Source organism: Lagenorhynchus albirostris, chromosome 2 (genome assembly GCF_949774975.1).
Source record: "Lagenorhynchus albirostris chromosome 2, mLagAlb1.1, whole genome shotgun sequence".
Taxonomy (NCBI): Eukaryota; Metazoa; Chordata; class Mammalia; order Artiodactyla; family Delphinidae; genus Lagenorhynchus; species Lagenorhynchus albirostris.
The window spans coordinates 30,451,085-30,475,678 of record NC_083096.1 but is presented as its reverse complement, the minus strand read 5'-3'; the positions used below and the strand labels follow the sequence as shown (position 1 = coordinate 30,475,678).

The following is a 24,594-nucleotide window of genomic DNA, read 5'->3' as shown; positions in this document are numbered from 1 at the left end:
TGCAGTATAGTTGGCACTTGGCATATAAATTTTGGTTGAAGGTGTAGATGATTAATTCTCTCTTTCCTTATTTCCTACTGATCCTTTCTTAAAGTTTGCAATGAGTTACAATGTGGTACTACTTTAAGAATTGGGGAAGTTGGTGAGATTTGGGGATGGTGTTGGAGGAAAGACAACCATTTTGCTTCCCCTTTCCATATTCCTTAATTTGCATTATATGTTTTTAATTATATTACAGAAATTTCCAATCCAATCTCAAGAACAATATTCTGTCAGCGTTATGTTAGAAAAGAATGAATTTGAAACAATTCTTAAACAATACACAGAACACTGTGCAACATCCTGTGGCGACTTCCTCCAGCAAAATCTTGAGGCATTTCTTTAGCATTGTCTTTATCTTCCCATGGTGACTTATGAGGAATGCTTAAGAAAATTTTATATTAAAGGTCAGAGACTCCAAAAGATCCAGCCAAAATTTTGGGAAGTTTATAGTGTGATTAATTCCTGGAGTCCTTCATTTTCCAGCCCTTTAATTTGTGCAATCACATTGAGTGTTCAAAGTATACACTGCTTTTTAAAATCTTTCAAATACTCTGGGCACAGCCACAACTAGGAATTCATAAAAAGAACTGAGTAACATTCCCCACCGAAAGGATCCTTGAAGGAAACTAAAAACAAAAAACATATTTTTGCTGAATCCAATTTGCTTACATTTCAACACACATAACTCCACTTAACTGGCCATCACAGCAAAAGCCACAACACACACCCACAGCAGCAGCAGCATGGAGCTGACCACACAACTCAACAGACAATGCAGACAAACTTGAGTATAAACCAAGATTTTTCTACCTCTTTTCATAACAGGTTAGTGCTGGCCCTCAGTGTTGGTGTACAGTTTTTATGGCATGGGAAAATAGGGATGTTTCTGCCCTATAAAAATAAATGTGTTGAAGGCTTTAGTTTGAGCTTACACAATGTTAGAAAGTTCCAAAGGCACTGGCACAATATCAAAAAAAGAAAAAAAAAAAGAATCCCACAAACAAATATATCACTTATGCACATGGAAAGATGCTAAGAAAACACTGGTAGGGAAACTACTGGTTTCCTGGATGATTTATGCAATAGTTTTCAATACCTTCCTGAAAAATAAAGAATAAGAAAGGCATGCTAGTGGGTCTTTGGTGGGGCATATATTGTTGCCGACCCCCATTCATACTGAGTCTGGCTTTAAACTGTTCAATAAGTCATTTTCTCCCTGCAAAAGTAGAAAGCACAGAACCCTCATTGTTCTTAACCTTTTAAGCCTTAGGAAGAGCTAAGGGAAAGAGTATAGAAATGCATGCACTATCTTTAATGAAGAAAGAGATACATAGAATAAAAATTAAAATATAAAGAACAGTTTCTTCATTTTATGTATCATAATACACATTTCTTTCCAAGCCTTAGTTTGATACATATAGATTTTCACGTGTGATATCTTATCTACTCCAGAAAGTGCTGGGACAGAAAGATAAGTAGGAAGCAGGAAATTCTGAATTTGAATAAAGGCAATAAATACCTTTGCTGTTACATCAAAGGATGCAAGGTGGAAGATGGGGCTTGAAACTGGGAATGTTTCCCAATTGGACTTAATGATTTGTAATTCCTTAAAAATTAAAACTTACCACATTCTGTGCAAAGTTTTCAAAAGATGTTCTGCGATCCACTGAGTATTCCGACTTACATGTGTGGGGTTGGGTGGGGCAAAGGAACAAAGAGAGAGAGAGAAGAAAGAAAGAAAGAAAGAAAGAAAGAAAGAAAGAAAGAAAGAAAGAAAGGAAAGAAAGAAAGAAAGAAGGAAAGAAAGGAAGGAAGGAAGGAAGGAAGGAAGGAAGAAAGAAAGAAAAGAACAAAAGAAATAATGAGAAGAAGGAAGGAAGGAAGGAAGAAAGAAAGAAATAAAGAAAGAAAAAGAAAGAAAGAAAAACAGCAGAAAAAGACAGGATGATGAAATGATGCAACACCAAATTCATGTTCTAAATCATAGGGATCAGGAAGACAGGAGAGTTGCCGCAGAAGGCCATGTCACAGGACATGGGCTCTGTTTGCATTAGTGCTTTTAATTTTAACACCAAAATTCTTCTTGTGCAAACAAAATAGTGTGACTTCAAGCAAAATCAAATTACACTAAAATGAAGTAGATATGTTAAGGTTTTATGCCAACATTTTCAAAGCCTAAATGTTTGAAAATCTAGTGGCTTAACTTCAGAATTTCCTCATAATTTTCTACTGGTACTAAATTTCTGTTGATAACATCATTAATTCTGTAGAGCATTGCTGTCCAGTAGAACTTTCTGAAAGCATGGAAATTTCATTCTATACTAACTAATATTTCAGAAGTCTTTAGCTGTGGCCATTGAGCATTAGAAATTTGAGTAGAATTTTATGTAACCTTAACTAATTTAAACAGCTCCATGTGGCTAGTGGTTGCTGTACTGGACAGTGCAACTACAGAGTATCTATTTCCCATTGCAAAGTCAATGGACTCTGAAAAATACCATTAGCTTAAATGATGATCATGAATTACACAATTATAATTTCATCTCAGAATTTCAAGAAGCTATGGACTATTTTAACATTACAAAATAATGAATGATGTTGATGTTTACATCCAGATTTTCCATTCCCTGTTATACTGGTTATAGAAGGTGTTATTTACAGTGAGACTTTGATCATAAACATTAATTGAACAATGTAGCCTATTGCAGCTCTTCGAAAATGTGCTTGGCTATCATCTTAGGTATGAAACCTCATCGTAGGGATACTAAGTGACTCAGAATAAATGCCAAATGAAAATATGTGGAAGCAAACATTACTGCATTTTGGCAAGTATCATTGAAAACAATGAGTTATGGAGCATATGGCCCAAAACATACATTCTAGCTTACTGGACAAGGAAAACCCTCTTTAAGTTTTTGATCTGATGACATTGTTCTTTTCCTTTCTTTATTGTAATTTTATATTTCCTTAAACTGGCATACAGAAGACTAACATGAAACATGAAAACGGTGTCTAAACAACTTTGTAAAGCATGAACATCTGCAGAAACAAACAAACAAAGAAGAAAATAAGCAATCAACAAACAGAAACCCATACAACTTAAATGGCCCTTATAAAATGCAAAGGTTTGGGGGAGGGTCTTGGAGTATATTCACTTACCATTTGTCCAATACTGTGGGCCCAGCAGAGGTAACTACTCCAAATAACTACAACTGAGAACTAGGTCAAAAGAATTCACAAAGAACCAATACCTTTTTCTTTGCCTGTAGAAGCTCTTGATAGGCACTGGATCTTATAAAACGTGGGTATGAATCACTTTTCATCAGTTTGTAAATGTGCTCCTAAAAAGAAATAATGGTTGAGGTGCTTCCTTATTATTTCTCAGGAAAAATCAAGTACTGTGATAAGAATACAACATTTGGTTCAAAAACAAATCTGGAAGCAGCTAAAAATAATAATGATAATGCTGATGAGAATACCTTATATGCTTATAGAACATTTAGACTTTCAAATTTATTATTTTATTCAAGGATCAATGTTTAAACTGGTTTGGGAGCTAAACCACAACCAGTCCTTAAAAAAAAAAAATGGAATTTAGTTAGCAGATTGTCATGAAGTAATTTCAAATCAAGTTGTTGATTTACATAGATCATTTAAGAATATAAATAAATCTGCTGTCTCTTAAGATTACTCCAGGCCAAAAGACAATGATGTGAAGTCAAGATTCAATAATCATTCTAGAAGCCTTTGGCATTTATATGTAGTTGGAGGGTGCAGACTTCCCAAATGAATCATTTGTTTGGTGAAAACTGTCATCTACATCCACTTTAGGCCAGAGCACAAGTCCAAAAATAAATTTTGTGATATTTAATTGCTAAACCTCCCAATTTGTGTGCATGTTTTGACTTATTCATAGATAGATTAGGTAAATATTTGATAATCCTAATCAATCTGCAATGTTCTGTTTTGATGATGAATATTGGTAGATAAAGAAGAAAAAAATGTATCCATCCAGTTCAGTGTTGGCCCAATCTAGGGAGATTCTGCTTTGGCTTATTGCACTCTAGGGGAGCATAAATGCTCCTTGTTCATTCCAGTCTGTTAGACATGGAGTTTTGAACAACTTGAGAGTATCTGGAATGTCCCAGTCTCTTCTTGTTTGGAGAAAATATATATTTTAAGAAATGACTCAGTTTCCCTGGTCTTAAACACACCAGCGATAATTTGTAGTTACTGTGAATCCACTTAAAGACGTTCTGGATTAAGTCTCAATATCTAGTCTAAGGTTCATCTCCAAAAATATGGTACATTTGGAACTGCATCAGAATTTGTTGTTGGAAAAGTGAGGCAATGTCTTATTTAGAAGTCAATCGTTTTGGGATTCAGATGTTATGTTGCTCAAGATCTACCACTTATAAAATGTAAATTTTGACCACTTTATTCATTTCTCTGAGTCTAAATTTTCTAATCTATAAAATAGAGTTATTGTCAGGATTAGAGGAATGACAAATGTTTAGCAAAGTATAAGGGTATGCCTAGTAAGTGCTCAAATATGCTTGAGTATATGCCAGGTACACTTCTAAGTGCTTGCCTATATTAGTTAATTATATCCTCACAAAACCTCAACAAGGTTGGTAACCATTTTTATATCTATTTTAAATATGAAGAAACTAAAGCATGAAGAAGTGAAGTACTTGCAATAGGTCACAGAGCAAAGCTCAGACTAAAACCTAGGCAATTTGGCTCCAGAATCTGCTTTCTTATTACATTGCATCTCTTCTTAAACAGCAGCAGGAAATTCTATTATTATATTTTTGAATATATGGTTTAAAAGCCTACAAAAAGCTAGAATTAAATATCTGAGGTTGATTGAAAAAAGAAGCCTACGGTCAGGTAGTAGTGTTTTCTGTAGAAAATCATGCCTTTTCCTTTTATTGAAGACCCAATAAGCAAGAATATTCTTCAATGACAAAGATAACAAAGAAATGTTCTTTTTAATATTAAGATTTGGGGAAGGTAATTTCAAATATTTTACACGCTGTTGGCTCCAGAAAAATGCTTGAAAGTTTATCTTGAACTGAAAGAAAGAAAAACCAGCAGAGAAATAAGCAACAGAGCCAGAATTTTCATCCTGCTCTCTCTCATGTGTCTCCATAGAATGTAACTATTTCCACATAGAAGACCATAGCAGAGTCAGGGCGAATGAATGGGTTTTTGGTTGGCTGTTTCAACTTGTGTTAGTTTTCTGCACAGTGGCTCATTTCTTTTTAAACCAAAGCAAAGGATAAATATATTTTCTACCGAGAGTAAAAATAAGAAAGGAAATTTGTGTACCTTATTCTTCATCTTCTATATTTTGTTTTAGTAATGTAGTTATTTAAAAAACAAGATACTTTCTAGAGCTAACATTCTTCTCTAAAAGAGGTTTTAAGAAATTATGAAGCACGCATGTTCTGGTTTAAAAGCCAATTTCAACACATCATTAGGAAATAATATCCTCTCATTTCATGTTTATTTTTCCTATTGAGCACAATATTTTTTTAGAAAAAGTAGAAATTCAAATTGCTTCTAAGGAGGCAATTACACCCAGTTTGAGAAAAAAAGAAAAAACACATAAAAATTTGTCTTAGGATGTTAATAGTAATATCAATTTCCTTTTCTCTTCTTTTTGCAGACTGAAAAAGTAACTTGGAAAAATAATAAATGCCTAAATTTACTATTTCATTTTATCATCAGAGACAAAAGTGGTTTGAATTTTACATAACTTCAAGCTAATTTAGTTTAGTTCTGACTATCCATAATAATAAATTATTTAGGAATGTCAGAATCTTAGAATCTCCTCATTGGAAGACAAGTTAAAGAGTTCAAATACATGTTACTGAGGTGACAAAGTAGAAAATAAAGTAAAAAGTTTTCAAATATTTAAAATATTTCCCTTCAAGAAATTTTCTTGTAAAAACATTCAAATTTACAAAAATTCCCAGGCTTTAAAAACTCATTTTAAAGCATCTCTGTTTTCTTTTAGATCAATTAGTTATTTTACATACAGTTACCTAAATTGAAAATATTAGATATAGCCACCAATTATAATGAAAATAAAATAAAAGTATTCCAACTTTCAACTTCTCAGGAGAACATTTGTGACGCAATGTGAGGCCCATCCATGTACCAACCTGAGCATCTTCGAATGTGTATCGCCCGGGCTCCTTCACATTCTGTGTGGTTTTGTCATAGCTCTTAGAATCCAAGTTAATAGCACTGGGGGCTCCTGGAGCCAGAAATTCTTGCCATATTTCCTGAACTCGAGAGGGGACTTCTCTAATAGGCCTTTTCTTCAAGTCCTCCACTGCTAGCCAGAATCTATGCAAAATGTGACACCAAGCATTTACTCCAATGCCTCATAATCTGAAAATTCTTAAATTATTGACCTATCATTCAATTCACAATGAAGCATAATAATGAACTCATTTTCTCTGAAGGCTTCCAGAAACAGGCCTTTACCGATTTTTTTAATTAGCCGTATTCAAAGATATAACATTTGGGGAAAGGAAATCTTGAAAACTATCTCTTTTAGATGTTCTCTGTTAGAAACAGATCTGCCAGGGTCCTGATTCTGTACAACCTTAAATTTTACTGAAACAAAGGAGCACTGCTAAAGAACCATTTATTAGAAAGGAAGAGGAGTTTGAAGGGCATTAAGGGGAGTGACGCGGATCATCTGATTGCGGGGGATAAAGTATGCCACATATTCTATCTTTTGGATCTTTTGTCCATTTGAGCAATGAGGGTTAGTATGGAGAGGATTTTCTGCTCTACCAGGTAAGGGAATTACAGTGAAGCTTTACTGGGATTAAAAGAGGCCTGGACACAGATTAGAAAATGCCCTAGCTGGAGAAATCAGGGCAAGTAACTAATTTTAGGCGATTTAATTCAGGGAGTTATGAAATGACAGAAGCAGCAAGCTTTCACATGTAATTGTTCAAAAGGCTTAAATTTGCAGAGACATTATAACAATTCAGAAGTTCTGGAAAAAATAATACTGACTCACTGCTAAATATAAAAATATATTTGATATGCTTCTGTATAGAATATGGTATCTTCTGAAAGGAAAGAACACCAGAACATGTTTTGCTTGATAAAAGCAAATAGCAAAGTCTAATAAGAAGTCACATTCTATTAATGGGTTTCATTTTTAAAAATTTTGCTCTATATTATGTCTTTTTGGTTAGACCTAGAAATGATGACAAAATGAATATGTATATAACACATCATATAGTGTTTTTAAATTTAAAAAAGATACCTGAAAAAGGAAGTACTAGATCTATGTTATCCTCAACAGGGGCCAGATGTGATCATGAAATGGAAAAGATGACAACAGAGGTGAAGGTCACTACAGGCTACAGAGTCTTAAGAAAGGTAGAAGGGGATAAGCAGTACCTTCATAACTATTACGTTTTAACTTGCGGATTAATGAAAGTTCAAAAATAAGTAATAAAGTAGTTGAGCTACAATTAGAATATCAAATATTACTCAACCTAGTAATTTTCCAGTTTCTAGATACCATTTTCCTGTAGATAGATAACAGTAGATAATCCAACATGAACAATGCTTTAAACATAAAACTACCATGGGTTGCTTTCAGAAGTGAAAGGTCAAGACCATTTCCTTTTAAAATACAGGTTCTGACACTGTGCAATCTAATAGGAAGGCTAGGTGCAATCTGAGGGAGCATAAGTGTTATAATTCATGCTCATTCAGGTTCATTTCAGCACTCTTTGAACACACAGATAAAAAGAATGTCTTTGTCCTTGAACTAGCAAAGATACACCATTCAAATGGCCATAATACAAGGAAGCACATGAGAGATTCTCAAGGAATAGCACAAACCAGATAGTCTGGGAATGCAGAGCAGGAAGGAGCCCCTCTGCTGGGGCAAGTACTGGGTTGGAAAAGGGAGTTCTAGGAAGGCTGTACAGATGCAGTGACATCTTAAATAGACTTGAAATTATGGGTGAAATATCAAAGGGTAGAGGAGGTAATACTAAGAGCATCTACACTGACAAGTAAGTGCAGGCAATATTCTAAGTGATTTAGCTATATTAATTCATGCAATCCCTACAACTTTATAGAGTATGTGTTAATATTTCCCCCACTTTAGAGAAAACTGAAGATATGAAGGATAAGTCACTTATTTAAGTTACCCACTGTGAGTGCCACAGCTATGGTTTGCCCCCAGATCTGCAGCAGATGACATGCTCAAAACCACTCTCTTGAATGCCTCCTTAAAAGTATCACTGCCTTTCTTATCCTCAGCATAGTCATTGTAATAATTTAGTAGAATGTAAAGGGCACTGGTTATTTATTATAGCCCCTTATTATATGGTAGCTGGACTATGAGGAATTATCTTAATGTCTTCGAGCCTTGATTTTGTCATCAGTAAAATGGAATGCTAATGCCTATCTCACTGGGTTTCCATTAGATTAAATGAGATAAATTATGTAAAGGGCACTTTTGAAGTGCTTGACATATTTTTAGGCACTCATATAACATTCATATTATTACATTTACTTAGTACTTACTCTGCTTTACCTGAAAAAGGAATGAGCAAAAATACACCAAGCGAGAGCAGAAGTTATATTTGAGGAATAAGTACTTATCAATAAGCAGTTTTTCTTGACTATTGTTTCTGTCTCAATACTAGAAGAAAATGCTCATATGAGTGTCACACTTCCCTAAATAGCAGATGCTAAATAAGATGCATTGAGACTTAGTTAGGTGTAATTAGCCCTGCTGGCTAACTTGACTGTTTTGTCTCCCTCGGTCTGTGACACCAGATACCTAGGCAGAAGCAGGGGGGAGCAGTGGACAGTAGCTTGGTATTGGATTATAGAAAGCCTAGGATGCCAATGATTGTAATCTGATTCTGAAAGATGCTTAACTTCTTCCAGTCATATTTTGCTTGCCTGTAAAATGGGGCAAGAATATTTACATTTCATTTCTGAAGTTATGATTAGATGAATGATAATCAGAAATAATAAATACAAAATACAGCATGGCATACTTATAAAAGTAGTGAATATGAAGCATATTATGGCACATAGAAGGTATTCAAGAATTATATCTATATTTATCAATCCTTAGTATGGAAACATATAACAAGCTTATGGTATATACTCAAGAAATATATATGAAATATATAATATTTCATTTTTAATTTTACTTTGTTTTTATTTCAACATAACATGCAGTAAAAAAAATTAACAGGATTTATTAGCATTTACAATGCTTACAAAGAAAAAGGACTCTAAAAGCAATTTAGTTCAGATTTAAGAAATTGCTCTAATTAAACACTTATAATAAATCTATTTCCAAATGATCAGTTTAGCCCAAAATTTAAGATAGCATTTGGTAGATATTTATGTCTGCTGTCTATGTGCAATATTTTTATATAACCTCTGATTCTTGGGATATCCAGCCCCTGTTTTCCTAACACAGCAGGAAAAGACATATACATGTGGCCATTTAAATAAAAGGAAGAAATGGAGTAAGGGAGATCCTAGACTGCAAAAACATATGCAAGCATTTACCTTTTCCAGAACTAAACGCTTCTTCCATAAAAATATTAAATATCTAAGCCCTATAGAACTAGGGCCGGGACTGCTTCAAATTAACTATACTGTATTTTTAAAATTTAGGACAGAAAGCCTTTTGGATGATATTTATACATTTTCACACAATGAAATATGTAATCTTTCTTATATGCAATTACTTATCAGGCAATCTAGTGTGGCATAGAATTACTGAGATAAGAAATAGTTAAGGCACGGATTAAGAAAACAGCAGTGATTCAATTTCATTCATGAAACAGAGTTTGCACACGCTATTCCTTTTGCCCCAGCTATTCCTTTTGCCCCAAACTTCTTCCCTCTTCCTTTTTTGCCTGGTTATCTCCTTATCATCCAAGCCTAGAAGCTGTTTCTCTCAGGATGCCTTTACTGATCTCTACCTCTGGGTTTGCCATTCCTCTGTATTTCTCTGATCTAATACCCATGATTTTGTGTTGTGATCTGTTTTCTTCTCTGTATTCACCACTAGGCTGTACTTTTATTAAGAGCAGGAAGGATTTTTATTTGATTAGGTGATACTGGTGGGGCACTGCTTATTTATTTCTTCATCATGAAACCCATGATGTCAGCATTTTTTCAAAAACTTAGAGAATTAGAGGAAACTCCACCTCCCCATCCACTAAAAGGCTAAAAATAGACTTTATCTCTGCTTTATTTTTATTCATTCTTGTACTCAATAATTGATAATGTGACCTCAGGATAGAAAATATTATTTAGTAGGTCCAATAAAAATCCTTAGCAACTGAAGACCTTGTGAAAGCCCTGTCAAACAAGTGTTCTCATAAACTTGAAAGAGAATAGGAAGCTGCATCCCAACCATCCATGACAGGCATGCACATATAATTAAATTCCTCCAGACTCTGTCTGTGGTCAACTTGCTTAATCCATGGGACATCTGTCAAAATTTTATGTATTTCTGAATGGTTTGGTATTGGTATCTGTTAAATCTCCTGAAAAGAATGTGACATTTCTGGAGCTGCTTAGTTCCAGTGAAAACAAATGAATGCTGATGCCTTTCTGTAAATGAATTTCCCAGGACTGCACAAGTCATGGGAAAGTAAATTAGGGTGTTAAGTTTCAAAAGAATAATGAATGAAAGAGCTTGTAGAAAAACCATTTTATGTAGTGGAAAGTTATCACTCACTTCAGTGATCTTAGAGCCATTAAAATCTATTCCAATGTCTCACATTTAAAATTTCAATTTCCAGGTGCCTCAAGTCAGAAAAGTTTCAAAAATATGTAAGGATGCTGTTTACAACAGATGGGAAGGATGCGCACCCCTCCAGCAGGGCTCAGTGAGGTGCTGCTCTCAACTGCCCTGAGGCTGTATTTAAGTGTACAAAGTAAATGCACTCCATAGTCTTGTTTCAAGTTTTATAGAAGCACTCAATCTCTTTTTCTAGATCTTACTTGAGATGCCATATACAAAGAAGACCAATATTGATAAATAGGTGATATTTTAATTAAACTGCATAAATATTATCAATGATTCCACACTTTGCCAAATACTAGTCTAAGTGTTACACTTCTTTATGCAGGCCATTTCAAATGCATCAGATTTACATAGGTAAAAGATCAGGAGACAGCGTAAAATAAACCTTTATGAGGAAGTGATAATGTTGGACAAAGTGCTTTGCTTTCATTACCTTTTCTTCTTCCATCAGGAGGCAGAAATTCAATGGGCCCGTATCATCATCATGATGTTGGTGGGATAATAACTGGTCTATCAAGTGCAAAATAACCAGACTCATCACAGGTAGGTCTCTCTTGCATATAGTGTAAGAGTCAAACAACATGGTTTACCTTAAGTTTTCTGAGCTGAATTCTGACTCTAGAAATTTAAGGAACTGTTCTCTCCCAACTGGATCTTTCAATGCTTCATCCATGCCAAAACCCCATCGTTTTACCCTCTGCTGGCTTGGTTCTTTGCTATAGGAGATAAAACAAAGCCAAATATATTCCTTTCATTAGAAATTCTATCTTCTGCTATTATATTTCCCCTCAAAATCATATATGATTTTAATTTCCCATCCTTAGCATATTTTTCAGAAAAAAAATCTGATTGATGGATCTGCATGAAATTATCATGAGATGAAAGTTAGGCATTAATAATAAAGTTTAATGTTTATTAAGCATTAGATATAAAGAGATGGATTTTCTCTTTTAGATTTTTTCAGCAACTTTATGAGACAGATCCTATTATAATTCTTATTTTAGAAATGAAGAAATTGAGGCAGAAAGAGGGTTATAACTTGCCAATGTTGAACAGGTAATATTCCGACATTCTGACCCCAGAGCTCAATTTCTTAACCACTACACAATGAAGTCTCATGGTGGCAGGTTGTATTGGAGGAAAATACATTGAGACTCAAAAGACTTAAATCCTGGTTTATGATTCTGCTGTTGATTAAATGTGTGACCTAGTCCTGGTTGAGTCACAACATTTTGGGGTTCCAACTTTCACATGTATAAAATCTAGAATTCAACGGATGAAGAGATCTGTACTTGTCAAGCATTTAAGAACCACTGGATGGAAGAGAAGGTCCATAAATGCATTCTAGAGGAGTGCTACAGAATACTAAATCCTCACTCTGTAAAGGGGTATGCAATGATCTTTTTATGACTCCATCAAGATTGATGATATAATTCTTCCCTTAAATAGCTGATGAAAGAAACCAGGGAGTCTTAAACTGTGCTTTGGTTTTCTTAAGAAGTCAGTCTCTTGTCAGTTTCTCTTAGAGTGTTTATGGTAAATTCATTTTGTTTTAAAATTGAATTTATAAAGGCATACTTGTATTGGGCTTAAGTAACTATGGATGTAGCATTCATTTTACTTGAATAGATGGGCTTTTGTGGCTATGCAGATTTTCAAGGAAGCTAAAAACAATGAGCTAAATTTTAAGAACTAAAGACCCTAACTCTGACTAGTCTTCCTTGAACCGCTTGCACCTCTAATTTTTTGTGCCATTCTTTCTGGAAATGCAAATCTAATATAAATGCAAATATCTAACGTTCAAAAACCATTACCTTGAACAAGAGCTTTATATCATGGCTAATGTAGGCACAGAGTAAAATTACTTTTACAATTAGTCAGCCATAAGATTCTTCCTATTTCAATAAAACCCTGAAATAAGTGAAATATTTGGAAGGAAGAGAAAATGTCACTTACCTTGCTTCAAGTTCCCAGAAGGTAGTGTCATCAGACAACCATGGGTTAGAAGGGTCAGGTGGCACAAGAAATGGGTCATATTCTACATACTGTTCCGTGTAACTTAGCAGACTTGAGAGAAAGAAACATTTTCATTTTCCTTAGTTTTCTGTCTGAGGTTTTATCTGATCTTTGTAAGGGACACAATACAAAAACATCTGGCCAAGGAATCCTTGCTTGCTTATAGAATGAAATCCAATAGCAGTTTTCATGTTTCAATAACTTTAATGCATCAACTTATTGTGCTTCTTGGAAGACAAATATGGCTAAGGATTCCATCTCTCCCCATGCCTAAGCAATATGAATTAATATCCCTCCATCAAAATGAGGCAAAATGGAAGAGGTCACTGTGTAAAAGGAAGTGCTAAAGGTCAGTTCCAATCCTTGGTCAACTAGCCCACCCACAGCACAACAGAGAAGTTTAGCTCAACTTGGAGAAGGGGTTAAATGGAAATTTTTTGTCAAAAGTATTTACAGGAATTAGGTAAAGGGGGAATCACTGACAACAAGTTTTTGAAAAAAAATCTGTATCTAAAAAAACCTAAAGGGAAAAAAGAGAGGAAAAAAGTTGGAGAGGTAAGATCTGGCAATGCCCCAAAGTGAAGAACATGAATGCCTTAAAAACAGACTTAAATGAAAAATAAGAAAATATATAAAATTTGAGTTTCATTCAAATTCTGAAGTCATAAAATAACTGAGTAGTGTGAATGTTAAGATGAATTTACAAAGAGCTTCTAAGTTGCCAAAAGGTAACTTAATAAATTGAAAGTTTCATTTCTCCTAGCAGGAGTGAGAAGATTCAACTCCTTGGAATTATCTTCTGTATTTGATTCTGGTTGCACAAAGACTGGACCTCTAGATACCTAAGATTATAATGATTATTCTGCCATTCGAAGTACAACAAAAGAGCTCTTTGAAAGTTTTCCATGTTCAAAAAGGAAAAGGAAAATAATATTTCTTACAGGGCTCCAATTATTTATAACTTCTCCTCCCACCAGTTCTCTTACCATATTGAGCACATTTAATTGTCATAAGAAAATTTTTTTATTTATATGGGTTTCTTGCAATACTTACCTATCAGCAACTTTTGACATTTTTAACCGATGTCTATCTAACTGTATTTGCCAATACTTTATCTGAAAAAAGAGATAAAGAAGTAGTTACATTCTCACAATTTTCAGCTCTAAATTCTGATAGACTGAGCAATTCTAAACAAGAATATGTTCTCAACCAGTAAAATTTCAAAGTCTGTAGAAAAAATCAGACATGAGGGCTTTAAAAGAGTTAACAAAAAATTAAACTCTGTTTGAATGTAAACATAACCAGTATTGCTTTGGAACAGCAGTGAATTTGAACATTCTGCCTGCTTTAACAATATGTGACTTTATTTTAAAAGTGTTGTAGAAATTTTAGCATTTATCCAAATCAGAATCATTTCTCCCTCAAACATTAAATTCAGAAAATAAATGTGTTTGTTATTTGTTACTATAATTTCAAAATAAACCCTACTTCCTAATACTAACCCAACAAAAGCATCAGTTATATTTGTTTTAAGAATAATTGTATCAACATTTCAGGACAAATTCTCACATGGACATAATAACATGTGGAAAATTTAAAACTCTCTGAATTACTTTTCCTTCATGGTGACTATAAATATAGTAGAAAAAGTATGTATTACACAACTGATAAACCATGTTACAATAAAATATTAGGGGAAAATAAGCAAAAGGAGAAAAAGTCCCATGACTTAACTAACCAAGATATTTAACTATGATTTGATATGAGACCCTTGGTGTTCGCTTTGAAATATTACTTGGAGCCAACGCTATTGATCAATGTGTGAAACAAGAAACAATACATACTATGACTGTTCGTCAGTGCTAATGAGGGAAAACTTCAAGAGGCTTATAGATATCAGTACTGCAGAAACAAGATTAAGCACTCTTTTGTGAAGATCATGCCACATGACTGGAGGTGGAAAACACATGACCTAATGTCACCAACCTCTTGTCTTCTCATTCTTTAAGACAGAGTTCTGGAGTGTAAAATAACTCTTAATAATGGAGGCACCGATAAATCAGTGTGTGTAATTTTAAAAAATTGGTTAGAGGAAAAAGGATTTGGGGAACTAAAGAGTGAAGAGTTTTGAAAACTATCTCCATATACTGATACATTTTCAAGTGACTACGTATCTTAAAATCACCTTTTCACTACAAATCTATATGAAACAGTCAATCCTAAAAATCAGTTTTAAAAATACCTACTATTAACATCAACATCTGGTCTTCATACCTGCTACTCTGTAACCCATGTACCCTGTAAACCATTATTATAGGTTGACTTACCTGTTGTTGTAACTCATCTTCTGTTGGAGGTTTAGTTTCTGGTGTGGGTGTGTGGGTAGGACTGTGACTTCTAATATCATTTTGAAGACCATAGACAGACTATATTAAAATAAAAACAAAATATGTTAGGACCAAATACCATTTATAGTCACAGACTTTCTAAAAGGTAGTTTCGTGTTATATATCCAGTAAGGTAACTCAAAGCTTTGCTGCATATTGGATTAAGCTTCTTATCAAAATTCAAAAGGCACTGCTATCATAAACGCTATCACAAATATGGATGTAAAATAGAAGCACAGCTTTTTGGAAAAAATACGTGGTTAGATTAACTGACAGAATAATTGATTATATGAAAAAAAACTAGCTTAGTGTGATAAAGTGTGGGGGTGGGCTGAGAGTACTAAGTTGGGGAATGACAACACAACACAACACAACATCTAATACATATTGATTTCAGAATAAAATAGAGGTGGATATAGAATAGAATAAAAATGTAATAAGCCAGCGTAAAAATAATCTGAGTTGTTTTACATAGGAAAGGAATGGAGTACTAAGGAGAGAAACTAAGTTAAGAATTCCATTGCTGATTTGGTCTCTGATGGTATGATAAAGACACTCCAGGGTGCTCCTACTTTCCCATCTCAAAACTGGGTTATTTACCTTACAATACTGGCCTTGTCACTTGGTTCCATTGGATGCCATTTGCAAACATCAGTGACCCCTAAGGTTTTGCACATCTTTGAAATTCTTAATGTCCCAGTGCTTCTTTACTATTTTGTCAAAAGATCAAACCCGCTATTTAGGAATGCTCTATTTTGAGAAAGACCCATAGTATATATAAATAAAGATCTGGGGACTTAAAGGGACAAAAATTCATTCCCAACTGAAGGTGAGACATCTCATATGTCAACTCAAGGAAGAGGCCAAATTAATTTTTGTTTAAATTCAAAGTATTATTACTTAAAATAAAGAACTTAATGTAGCTACTGAGCACTTTTTCTTTGGACATGAGGATGAAGGATGAGGACATGATAAAGTTTCATGAGCCCCACAGAATTAAAGTTACCAAATAGTGGAAAGAAACTGTTGAAATCAGCAGAGGGTAGATGCTTAACCAAGCCAATTTTCAGGCACATCACCAACCTTACCAGTAACTCTAAATTCAAATGTGTTTTGTTAACGGACCTATTTTCACTTGCACTCCACCTCTTCTTAATGTTAACCTTTTGGCTCTATACCTGGGCCCCTTTTCCTTGTGACTCCCTGTTATTTGGCTCTTAGCCCATCTTTAACATATTTGACTTGGTTTTCAGACTATCTTTGGTAGGTCCTTCAATCTTCCCTCCTTTGCAATAGCCCCAGTCTATTGAAACTCAATTCTTGTTACTGGGCATACATTTCAACCCAAGGAGTAGCACATACGCTGTGAATTAATTATTAACAGGACTGAACTAAATGGATTGGACTGTTTCTTTTTCTTTCCTTTTGGCATTTATTCAACGTTTATTGAACACCTACTATATGCTGGATATAATGCTAAGCACTAGGGATATAGAGATAAACAAAAATAGGTATGCATCCTCTTTCATTGGAACTCACAACCTAAAGGTTACACAAGAATCACACAAATAAACATGATTAAAACTGTGATAAGCATCATGAAAGAAAAGAATGACAAAAGCATAGTGCCTAGAACAAAAGGAGACTTAATTTCCACTGAAGAAACAGAAAAGCCCTGCATGAACTACTACTACTTGCTTTTGAGGGTGATTAAATACCATAACCCTCTGAACTCTGAAATAACGGCTGAGGTGGCTATTTAAAAATTAGGCAAGTGGGGCTTCCCTGGTGGCGCAGTGGTTGAGAGTCTGCCTGCCGATTCAGGGGACGCGGGTTTGTGTCCTGGTCCAGGAGGATCCCACATGCCGCAGAGCGGCTGGGCCCGTGAGCCATGGCCGCTGAGCCTGTGCGTCTGGAGCCTGTGCTCCACAACGGGAGAGGCCACAGCAGTGAGAGGCCCGCATACCGCAAACAAACAAACAAACAAACAAAATTAGGCAAGTGAAAGATCACTAATAATGAAACAATCGTACTTTCCAATGTCTGCTATTTTTTCAGTTGTCTCACGCTAATTTTTGATAAAGAAAATAAAAAAGATTCTGAAGTGTGAACTTTCCATTCTTGCTTACATTGGTTTAACTACTTAAAGTTCTTTAATAAGAATCTCTAGTTCATGTAAAAAAATGTTTTTAAGACAAGTTAGCTGACAGTTCTAACAGTAAGTTTTTTGGTTAAGACTTAAAATAATTTAAAAGATTTCTAGGGCTTCCCTGGTGGCGCAGTGGTTGAGAGTCCGCCTGCCAATGCAGGGGACACGGGTTCATGCCCCAGTCCGGGAAGATCGCACATGCCGCGGAGCGGCTAGGCCCGTGAGCCATGGCCGCTGAGCCTGCGCGTCTGGAGCCTGTGCTCCGCAACAGGAGAGGCCAAGATTTATAGAAAAATTCTAGAAAATTTCTAGAAAAAAACACAATTTATGGTGTCATAGAAGTAAAATGATCCATAAATTATCTTCTAGCTCTACATTTCTAAGATTATTTCAATATGCATGCATTTCATGTCATCTTCATGAAGTTCTATATAAGACCCAAGCCATTGGGCAGTGTTGTTTCAAGTAGTCTTCCAGCAGCCTGGCCACTGGCTCTGAGGTTACTGGGAAGTTTCCTTTTTAGCCTTACATGTAAGTAAACATCATGAATTCTCCCTTTCATGATTCAGGGACCAGTGATAGCTGGACCCAGATAGCTTCATTTTCTGGGGATCAGTGATAGCTTTTAACTTTGATTCTTGGCTAGAGTGAAAATAGCCACGAATAATGCAATTTTATGTTCAGGGCTTAATTTATGGGTAAAGGAGGTAAGAAAATTGATCCTATTTTGGCTGACAAGTTATGAGGATCATTTACAATGTAAAAGGATTTGCATTTTTTAGAAAAATTAAATGTATTAGAAATCTTGGCACAGGGTGGGTAAGGCTAGAGAGAAAGATAAATAAAATTTTCTCAGTGTCTTAATATTTGCAGATGCGGGGAAATCAAATTAACTAATTGGGATCCATTTTGAATTTTAATAGCAAAGATAATTATTAAACCAAGATGCTTTGACTTGATTAACACAGCTTTTATTCCCCAGGGTGCCTGGATGAGCACTTTTCATATGTAGTATCATCCAAATGAATACTGAATAGGTTATTCATTAAATGAAACAGATTTGACTTTCTACTTAAATCTGTTCATATGTGATTTCACTTTACATTTCAGAAGAGATCTAAGAAAATTCTCTCCTACTTTTTTTTTTTTGTCAAGGGGAGGAGACTTTAAAATAAGAACTAAAGTGTGCAGGAAGCTTCTATCCCTTTCTATGTGGAGTGGAATTTCTGGGATTTTTCTAACTGGTGATGAGGGAGGGAATACTTCTCTTTCCTTTGGATTCTCAGCTCAACTGGAGAATGATTGTGACCATGTCTGATGCCATGTGGAGGAAGCCAGTGCAGACGGAGGGCAGAGAAAGGAGACTGGAGAAGAATGAGAGAGAGAGCTCTGCCTGTGTCTGAGTCCCTGCGTCCAGTAATATCCAGGGCTAACTCTGCCCTGGCCTACTCCCAAGGTTTTAGACTATTCCACTCTTTTATCTATTGTGAGCAGAGTTTCTCTTGCCTGCAAGTTTATTGTACTTCTTACTTAAAACACTTTTGTGCTGCTCTAAGATATGAATAATTTATCCCATTTTATAACACATTAAAATTTAAATTTCCACATTTTGCATATGGAAGTAAAGAAATACCAATATTTTCATGTATAAACAGCTATAAACACTGCAAACTAATGCTTCCCAAATTTTCAAAAAGAATGATGCAATGTGACGCACTGGTAAGATATCATCACTGAGTATAGTGCTAAAGGGAGAGTGTAAACAATTACTTTATTAATCTTTAAGTTCTATCTCACCAATCCATATACTTTTTCTTCTGAATCAGAGCATAGCTCACTTGGTGTCTGTTGGGGGAAACTTGACACAACGTAATGTATTCTGAACTCTTCAAAATTCATAAAGTGGAGAGAAGTGGCTTAATGTACTTTGGGAGAGCTGATAGATTTTTGAATTTGGTTCCACAAAGCTCGTCCCAGTACACTCAGGCCATGCTGTGAGCAGAGGATGAGAGGAACTGAGTAGGGCTGATCATAAGAGAGAGGGGCCAATAGGCTTGCTTTGGTCTGGCTTTGCCTCTTTTTCTGAGATATGCTAGGGGCAAAAGCTTTTGAGTACCTCATCTGAATGGATTTTATGGCACTTTTCCTGTGGCTTCTTTATCCTAACATCAAGATAAACTGTCTTACAAGAAAGAAAAGGTACTTGGATGGTACTGGGGCCTTTGAACATAATGCTATGTTTATAGGGATGGAAGAAGAAGACATTAAGAAATAAGACTACAAAAAAATGTTTAGTACCTGCTGCTGGGACACATATCCTGGAAAATGCTGCATAAGTAAAAAGCTACAGAAGAGAAGGTCTTGAAGTTTGTGGGATGTTTTGATCTAGTGGCACTGACCTTTGGCTATGTCCTCAGAGTGATTGCTCTAGGCCAGACATTCTTATGTGCATCAACCATCTTTTAATGGAATAAATAAAAATGTCTTCTACATGTATGTGTTACTTTAAAAAAATGTAGATACTTCTGCTATGTGTTTTCAAGCAATTATATTAAATGTCATTGAATTCAGAATAGCACTTTGTTTTTGTTACATACTTCCTCACATAAGAGATCCTGAACCTATAACCACTATTCTATAGTTGTGTCACTATAAATTAAATTCTGATGTTAAAACATGGTCCTCATACGATATCTATAATTAAACATCTTTATGATGATGTCTTTTTTTCTTCATGTTTTTCTCTAACAAGGCCCTTCTCTCATGAGTACCACTTTTTCTCAGATAATCTCTACCTACTTTTCCTCATTTCCTGGGCTCCAAAAGAGATACCTTTTTCTGTTAATGGCTCTTCTCTCAGCATCCCTTTCCTTTCACAGCCACCCCCCAACACACACTTTGGGACCTTGACACACTTGAGAATCAGGACGGGGGCTATTTCCTGGGGACAGAGGAACCGACAGAAGTCCAGGGCTTGAACTTCCAGATTTTCTTCCAGTCAAGCAACAAGGAAGAGCAGGGAAGATACTAGAAGCTACTCATGAAATGGAATAAAAGGGTTTTTTTGTGTGTTTGACATCCTCTAAACAGTCCAACACATTACCAAGATCAGCCCAACAAACGTCAATTTTACCTTTCGTGTTTTGTGTGGATTTCTCATTCTGGATGACTTCTTAATGTCCACTTCAGTGGTATTTACGCATCCAGGCTAGAAATGGAAAACAGAAAGACAAAGGAATCTTTGGGTGTAAAGTTTTTGATCAGTGCACTCACTCTCCAGAACCTGAGCAAATGCTGTGATGACACAAGTCCCTGGCCGCCCTTTTCAAATGGCCACAGCCACTTCTCTCAGCAGTAGCCAGTGATGAAATGCTTTGCACTCTTTTACTCCTCAAGTTTAAAAGCCTTCAGATACCATTCTAGAATAACTCCCAGAGAAACAGGAAAAAGAAATACAAGAGATTTGCATGTGAAAGTGGGTGTTAGTATTATTAGTAGCTGCTAACCCAACAGATTTAGAGCAAGGGTGTCCAGAGACTAAATGGGGTGATACCCCCAGCTGATACCTGCATTCAACTTCACTCAGAGTGTACCCTCTCTGATGACAAAGACACTGATGGTTGCTTGCTTCTCCTAAGTTAGAAATCCAATGGCATTCAGTTGAACCAGCTCATATCCCAGAGTAATTTTTCTACAATGATTCATGAAATCCAGTGACTTGGAATATTTGTTTTCTATAGACAGAATGTGCAATGGAGTTAATCGTTAAAATGAGGAAGATGAAGAAAGCAACTGGGAATGAATATACCATGCTTCTTCTCAGGAATTCCTGACTTTCTTTTTTGTTTCCCACAGGCAGGTGAACCCCTTTAAAACAGGGTGGATTGGAGGAAAAGGGTGGACAGCCTGCTCCTTGTTTTTTGACAACCACAGAAGTGTCATTTTGCCAGATTTATCATTCTGTTGCAAAGAAACAAAGAGCTGTAAAGCTTCTTTTTTATTTGGAGAAGAAGAGAGGAAGAGGGAGGGAGGAAGAAAAGAGAAAGAGAGAGAAAAAGGAAGAGGGAGGAGGAGAAAGGGAAGAGGAATAGAAAGAGAGAGGAGGTAGGGGAGAGAAAATATGAATCAGGAAACAGAAGAAAGGAGACTTAAAAATACTTGGGATCTTAAATCTAGAAAGGTCCTCAAACATCACTTATCCTTTAGAAGTGATTGGAAGTTATCAGTTACATGGTTGTCTTTCCTTTACTTTCAAGTTTTGATACAAGATGTAGGGATCTCCGGTACTAGTAAAACTTATTACATTGCACATCTCTGCTCAATTTCTCTATTTTTCCCCCACAGATTGAAAGATCATTAGAACATCAGTTATCCTTGAAAGTGACTCCAGAGAAAATATGAACGTGGAAACAATCCTTTTGAGGAGTTGGGATGGGGTGGTGGGAAAGGCAAAAGGCAGCACTGATGTGATTAGGGAAATAAGAAGTTCTCCACAAGTGCTGGTAAGCAATAGGGATTAGCTCTTTGTATAATGAGGACATAGGACATTTTCCTTAAAGAACCCTCCCCTGATAGTACAACTATTGTGACAAAACTCCACCATAATGTTGTAAGTGATAAAGAAGTAAATCATTTTTTTCTTTGTAGGTTATATGTGAAATATATATATATATACTGTAATACACTGCCCTATAAACATTAAATAAACTATAAGTTTGGTTTGCATATCTATTTAAGAATAGAAATAGCTGGTTTAGCACCGTGTCTGCTTGGAAGTGTAGGAGGAAGGAAGAGCACCCTCCTGGGTGAGACTTATTACTAACTGACACTGAGCATTCACTTAAACTTTATCAGCATGAGGCTGATCAATATATGATATTCTGATTTAATTTTCTGTGGCTGGTCTAGGCATAAGTATGTTTTAGCCTCCCCACCAACTGCTCCCCACCTGGTGATTTTAATATGCAGCCAGGAGTCATAACCATTGATCTAGAAGTAACAAAGATAATGTTTTAAAACAGGAACAATGTGTGTTCATTTCCTATTCAATTTCCATTTCCTTGCAGCCTTCCACCCCTAAGCTCATTAGGGAAGTGTAGGCAGTGAAATTCTTTAAGTTCTCATCGATATATCAAGAGCCAAGCATGGCAAGATAGATCATAGGAGATTTTCTTCTATACGTTAAGGAGTGGGATAAATGAGGATATGATATACAGGAAAAGGAAGGCATGTCCCTCTTTGACCAGGGGAAAAAGAAAAATAAAGGTAAGAGGCAGCACTCAACAGGTGTCCTCGTTTTCCTCCTCTAGAGAAGAAACCCCAGGGGGAAAGAAAAGAGTGATAGAAATGGTCAGACAATTATGAGGGAGCCTGTAATGTGTGGGTGGTATAGCTAGTCCCATTTATATACCTAGAAGAATCACCACATGCCATCACAGCCAACATGAATCCTTACAATTGGAGTTGGCAAGAGAGATGAGCCTGAAATAGTGTTTCCCGAGGCTTGTATACAGCAAGCAAGAGACCCAGAGTTTGTTGCATGCCTCAGTAGTAAAGGAGGTAGAAGTTCTGACAAGATTAACAGATGGATGGGAGCCTAAGGTTGAGACCAAGGCCGAGGTGTGCAGGGGTTTTACACTGGGAGCAAATGTCTGGAACACAAACTCCAGCAGTGAGTGCCCAGATATGAGATGGTACCCCCATGATAGCAGTCCTAGGAATAGACTCCACTGACGTAGCTAAAGCAGAAATCAGAAAGAAGCCAGAAGATCATATAAAAATAACATTTGTACCCCAAACTGCTATCAAAAACAACCTTGCATAGCAGCAGGGAGAGGTGGAAAAAAAATTCAAAGTGTGATCACTTATCCAAAAGTTTCCTAGCAGATGATTTAAATGATTGTATCATGCAGAGCACACACGTTGAAAACTATCTTTCAAATGGGTTTCTGAGAAAAATTGGCCAATTATAAAAAATACAGAAAATATATTTTCTTTATGCACATGAGAAGTCTGAACTAATAGAACTTGAAAACTCCTTCTGTTATAAGCTAGAATTCTAAATCAATCATACTTCATACCAAGTCATACCATATGGGTATTGACAAATGGCCCCAGAAATTGTGTCAACCACTGAAGGCATGAAGAGGAAAGATTTTTTTCCCTTGCATAAGAATGTATCTGACTGCAGTCTCAAAAAGAATTAGAATTTTCATTTTCAGAGTTAAAAGAGTATGGCCTTTCAAATTTAGTTAATGAGCCATTAGCAGACATCTAAAATTCTATTTGAACCAATTCTTAACACCATTAATCAGCAAATTAATAAGAAGGCATTGATCCTAAAAGTAAACATTATTAGAAGACTGAACCCTGAGGTAATGTCCCATAACTCTGCTCCCATTCCAGGCTAATGAAATATGCCAGTTCAAAATTTTTTGCTAATGGCAAAATGGTTAAAATAATAAACTGGATCTGGGATGCATGTCTCAGTGACCTTCCAGCTTCCTTTCATTTCTAAAGAGCCTCTTAGGACAGCTAATGCTTAGACAGATCTCTGGTACCTAAGTTAAATAGGGGATTCTTGAATATTAAAAAAGCTTAGATGCCCAAAGTCATCTAGTATATTTCTGAATAATTAAGGTCATGACCTCGTGTTGATACTTGCAAAATAACTGCTTTCAGACATCAGGCACTGTGGTGAATGAAACACAGCAATACATTTTTGGGGGGAATTTTAAAATAATTTAAAGAAAATTTATTTCTGTATCTAATTGTCAGATCTAGTGATAAATGGTAAGATATAAAAATGAAGGTATGAGGCTTCCCTGCTGGCGCAGTGGTTGGGAGTCTGCCTGCCCATGCAGGGGACACGGGTTTGTGCCCCGGTCCGGGAAGATACCACATGCCGTGGAGTGGCTGGGCCCGTGAGCCATGGCCGCTGAGCCTGCGTGTCCGGAGCCTGTGCTCCGCAACGGGAGAGGCCACAACAGTGAGAGGCCCGCGTACAGCAAAAAAAAATTAAAAATAAAAAAAAAGGAAGGTATGGCCGTACCTCAATATTCTGTTAATATAATAAGGATGCCAGACAGATGAATCATTGCAATGTAGGAGCATAAGGACTGGACAGAAGTTGGCAGAGGGCATTACACAACAACAGAACA

At 35.9% G+C, this 24,594-nt stretch overlaps 1 protein-coding gene across 1 annotated transcript in view; it reads right to left on the bottom strand.

Moving 5' to 3' along the window:
• Window positions 1-858: 858 nt before the first annotated feature.
• RGS7 (regulator of G protein signaling 7) overlaps window positions 859-24,594 on the bottom strand; it is a 591,228-nt gene continuing 567,492 nt past the window's right edge. The window contains exons 11-18 of the mRNA XM_060142082.1: window positions 20,568-20,642; window positions 15,226-15,324; window positions 13,952-14,013; window positions 12,839-12,949; window positions 11,473-11,598; window positions 6,216-6,402; window positions 3,294-3,383; window positions 859-933 (exon numbers count right to left, since the gene is read on the bottom strand). Coding sequence (XP_059998065.1) covers window positions 859-933; window positions 3,294-3,383; window positions 6,216-6,402; window positions 11,473-11,598; window positions 12,839-12,949; window positions 13,952-14,013; window positions 15,226-15,324; window positions 20,568-20,642 — 825 coding nt within the window. The remainder of the gene's footprint in view (window positions 934-3,293; window positions 3,384-6,215; window positions 6,403-11,472; window positions 11,599-12,838; window positions 12,950-13,951; window positions 14,014-15,225; window positions 15,325-20,567; window positions 20,643-24,594) is intronic.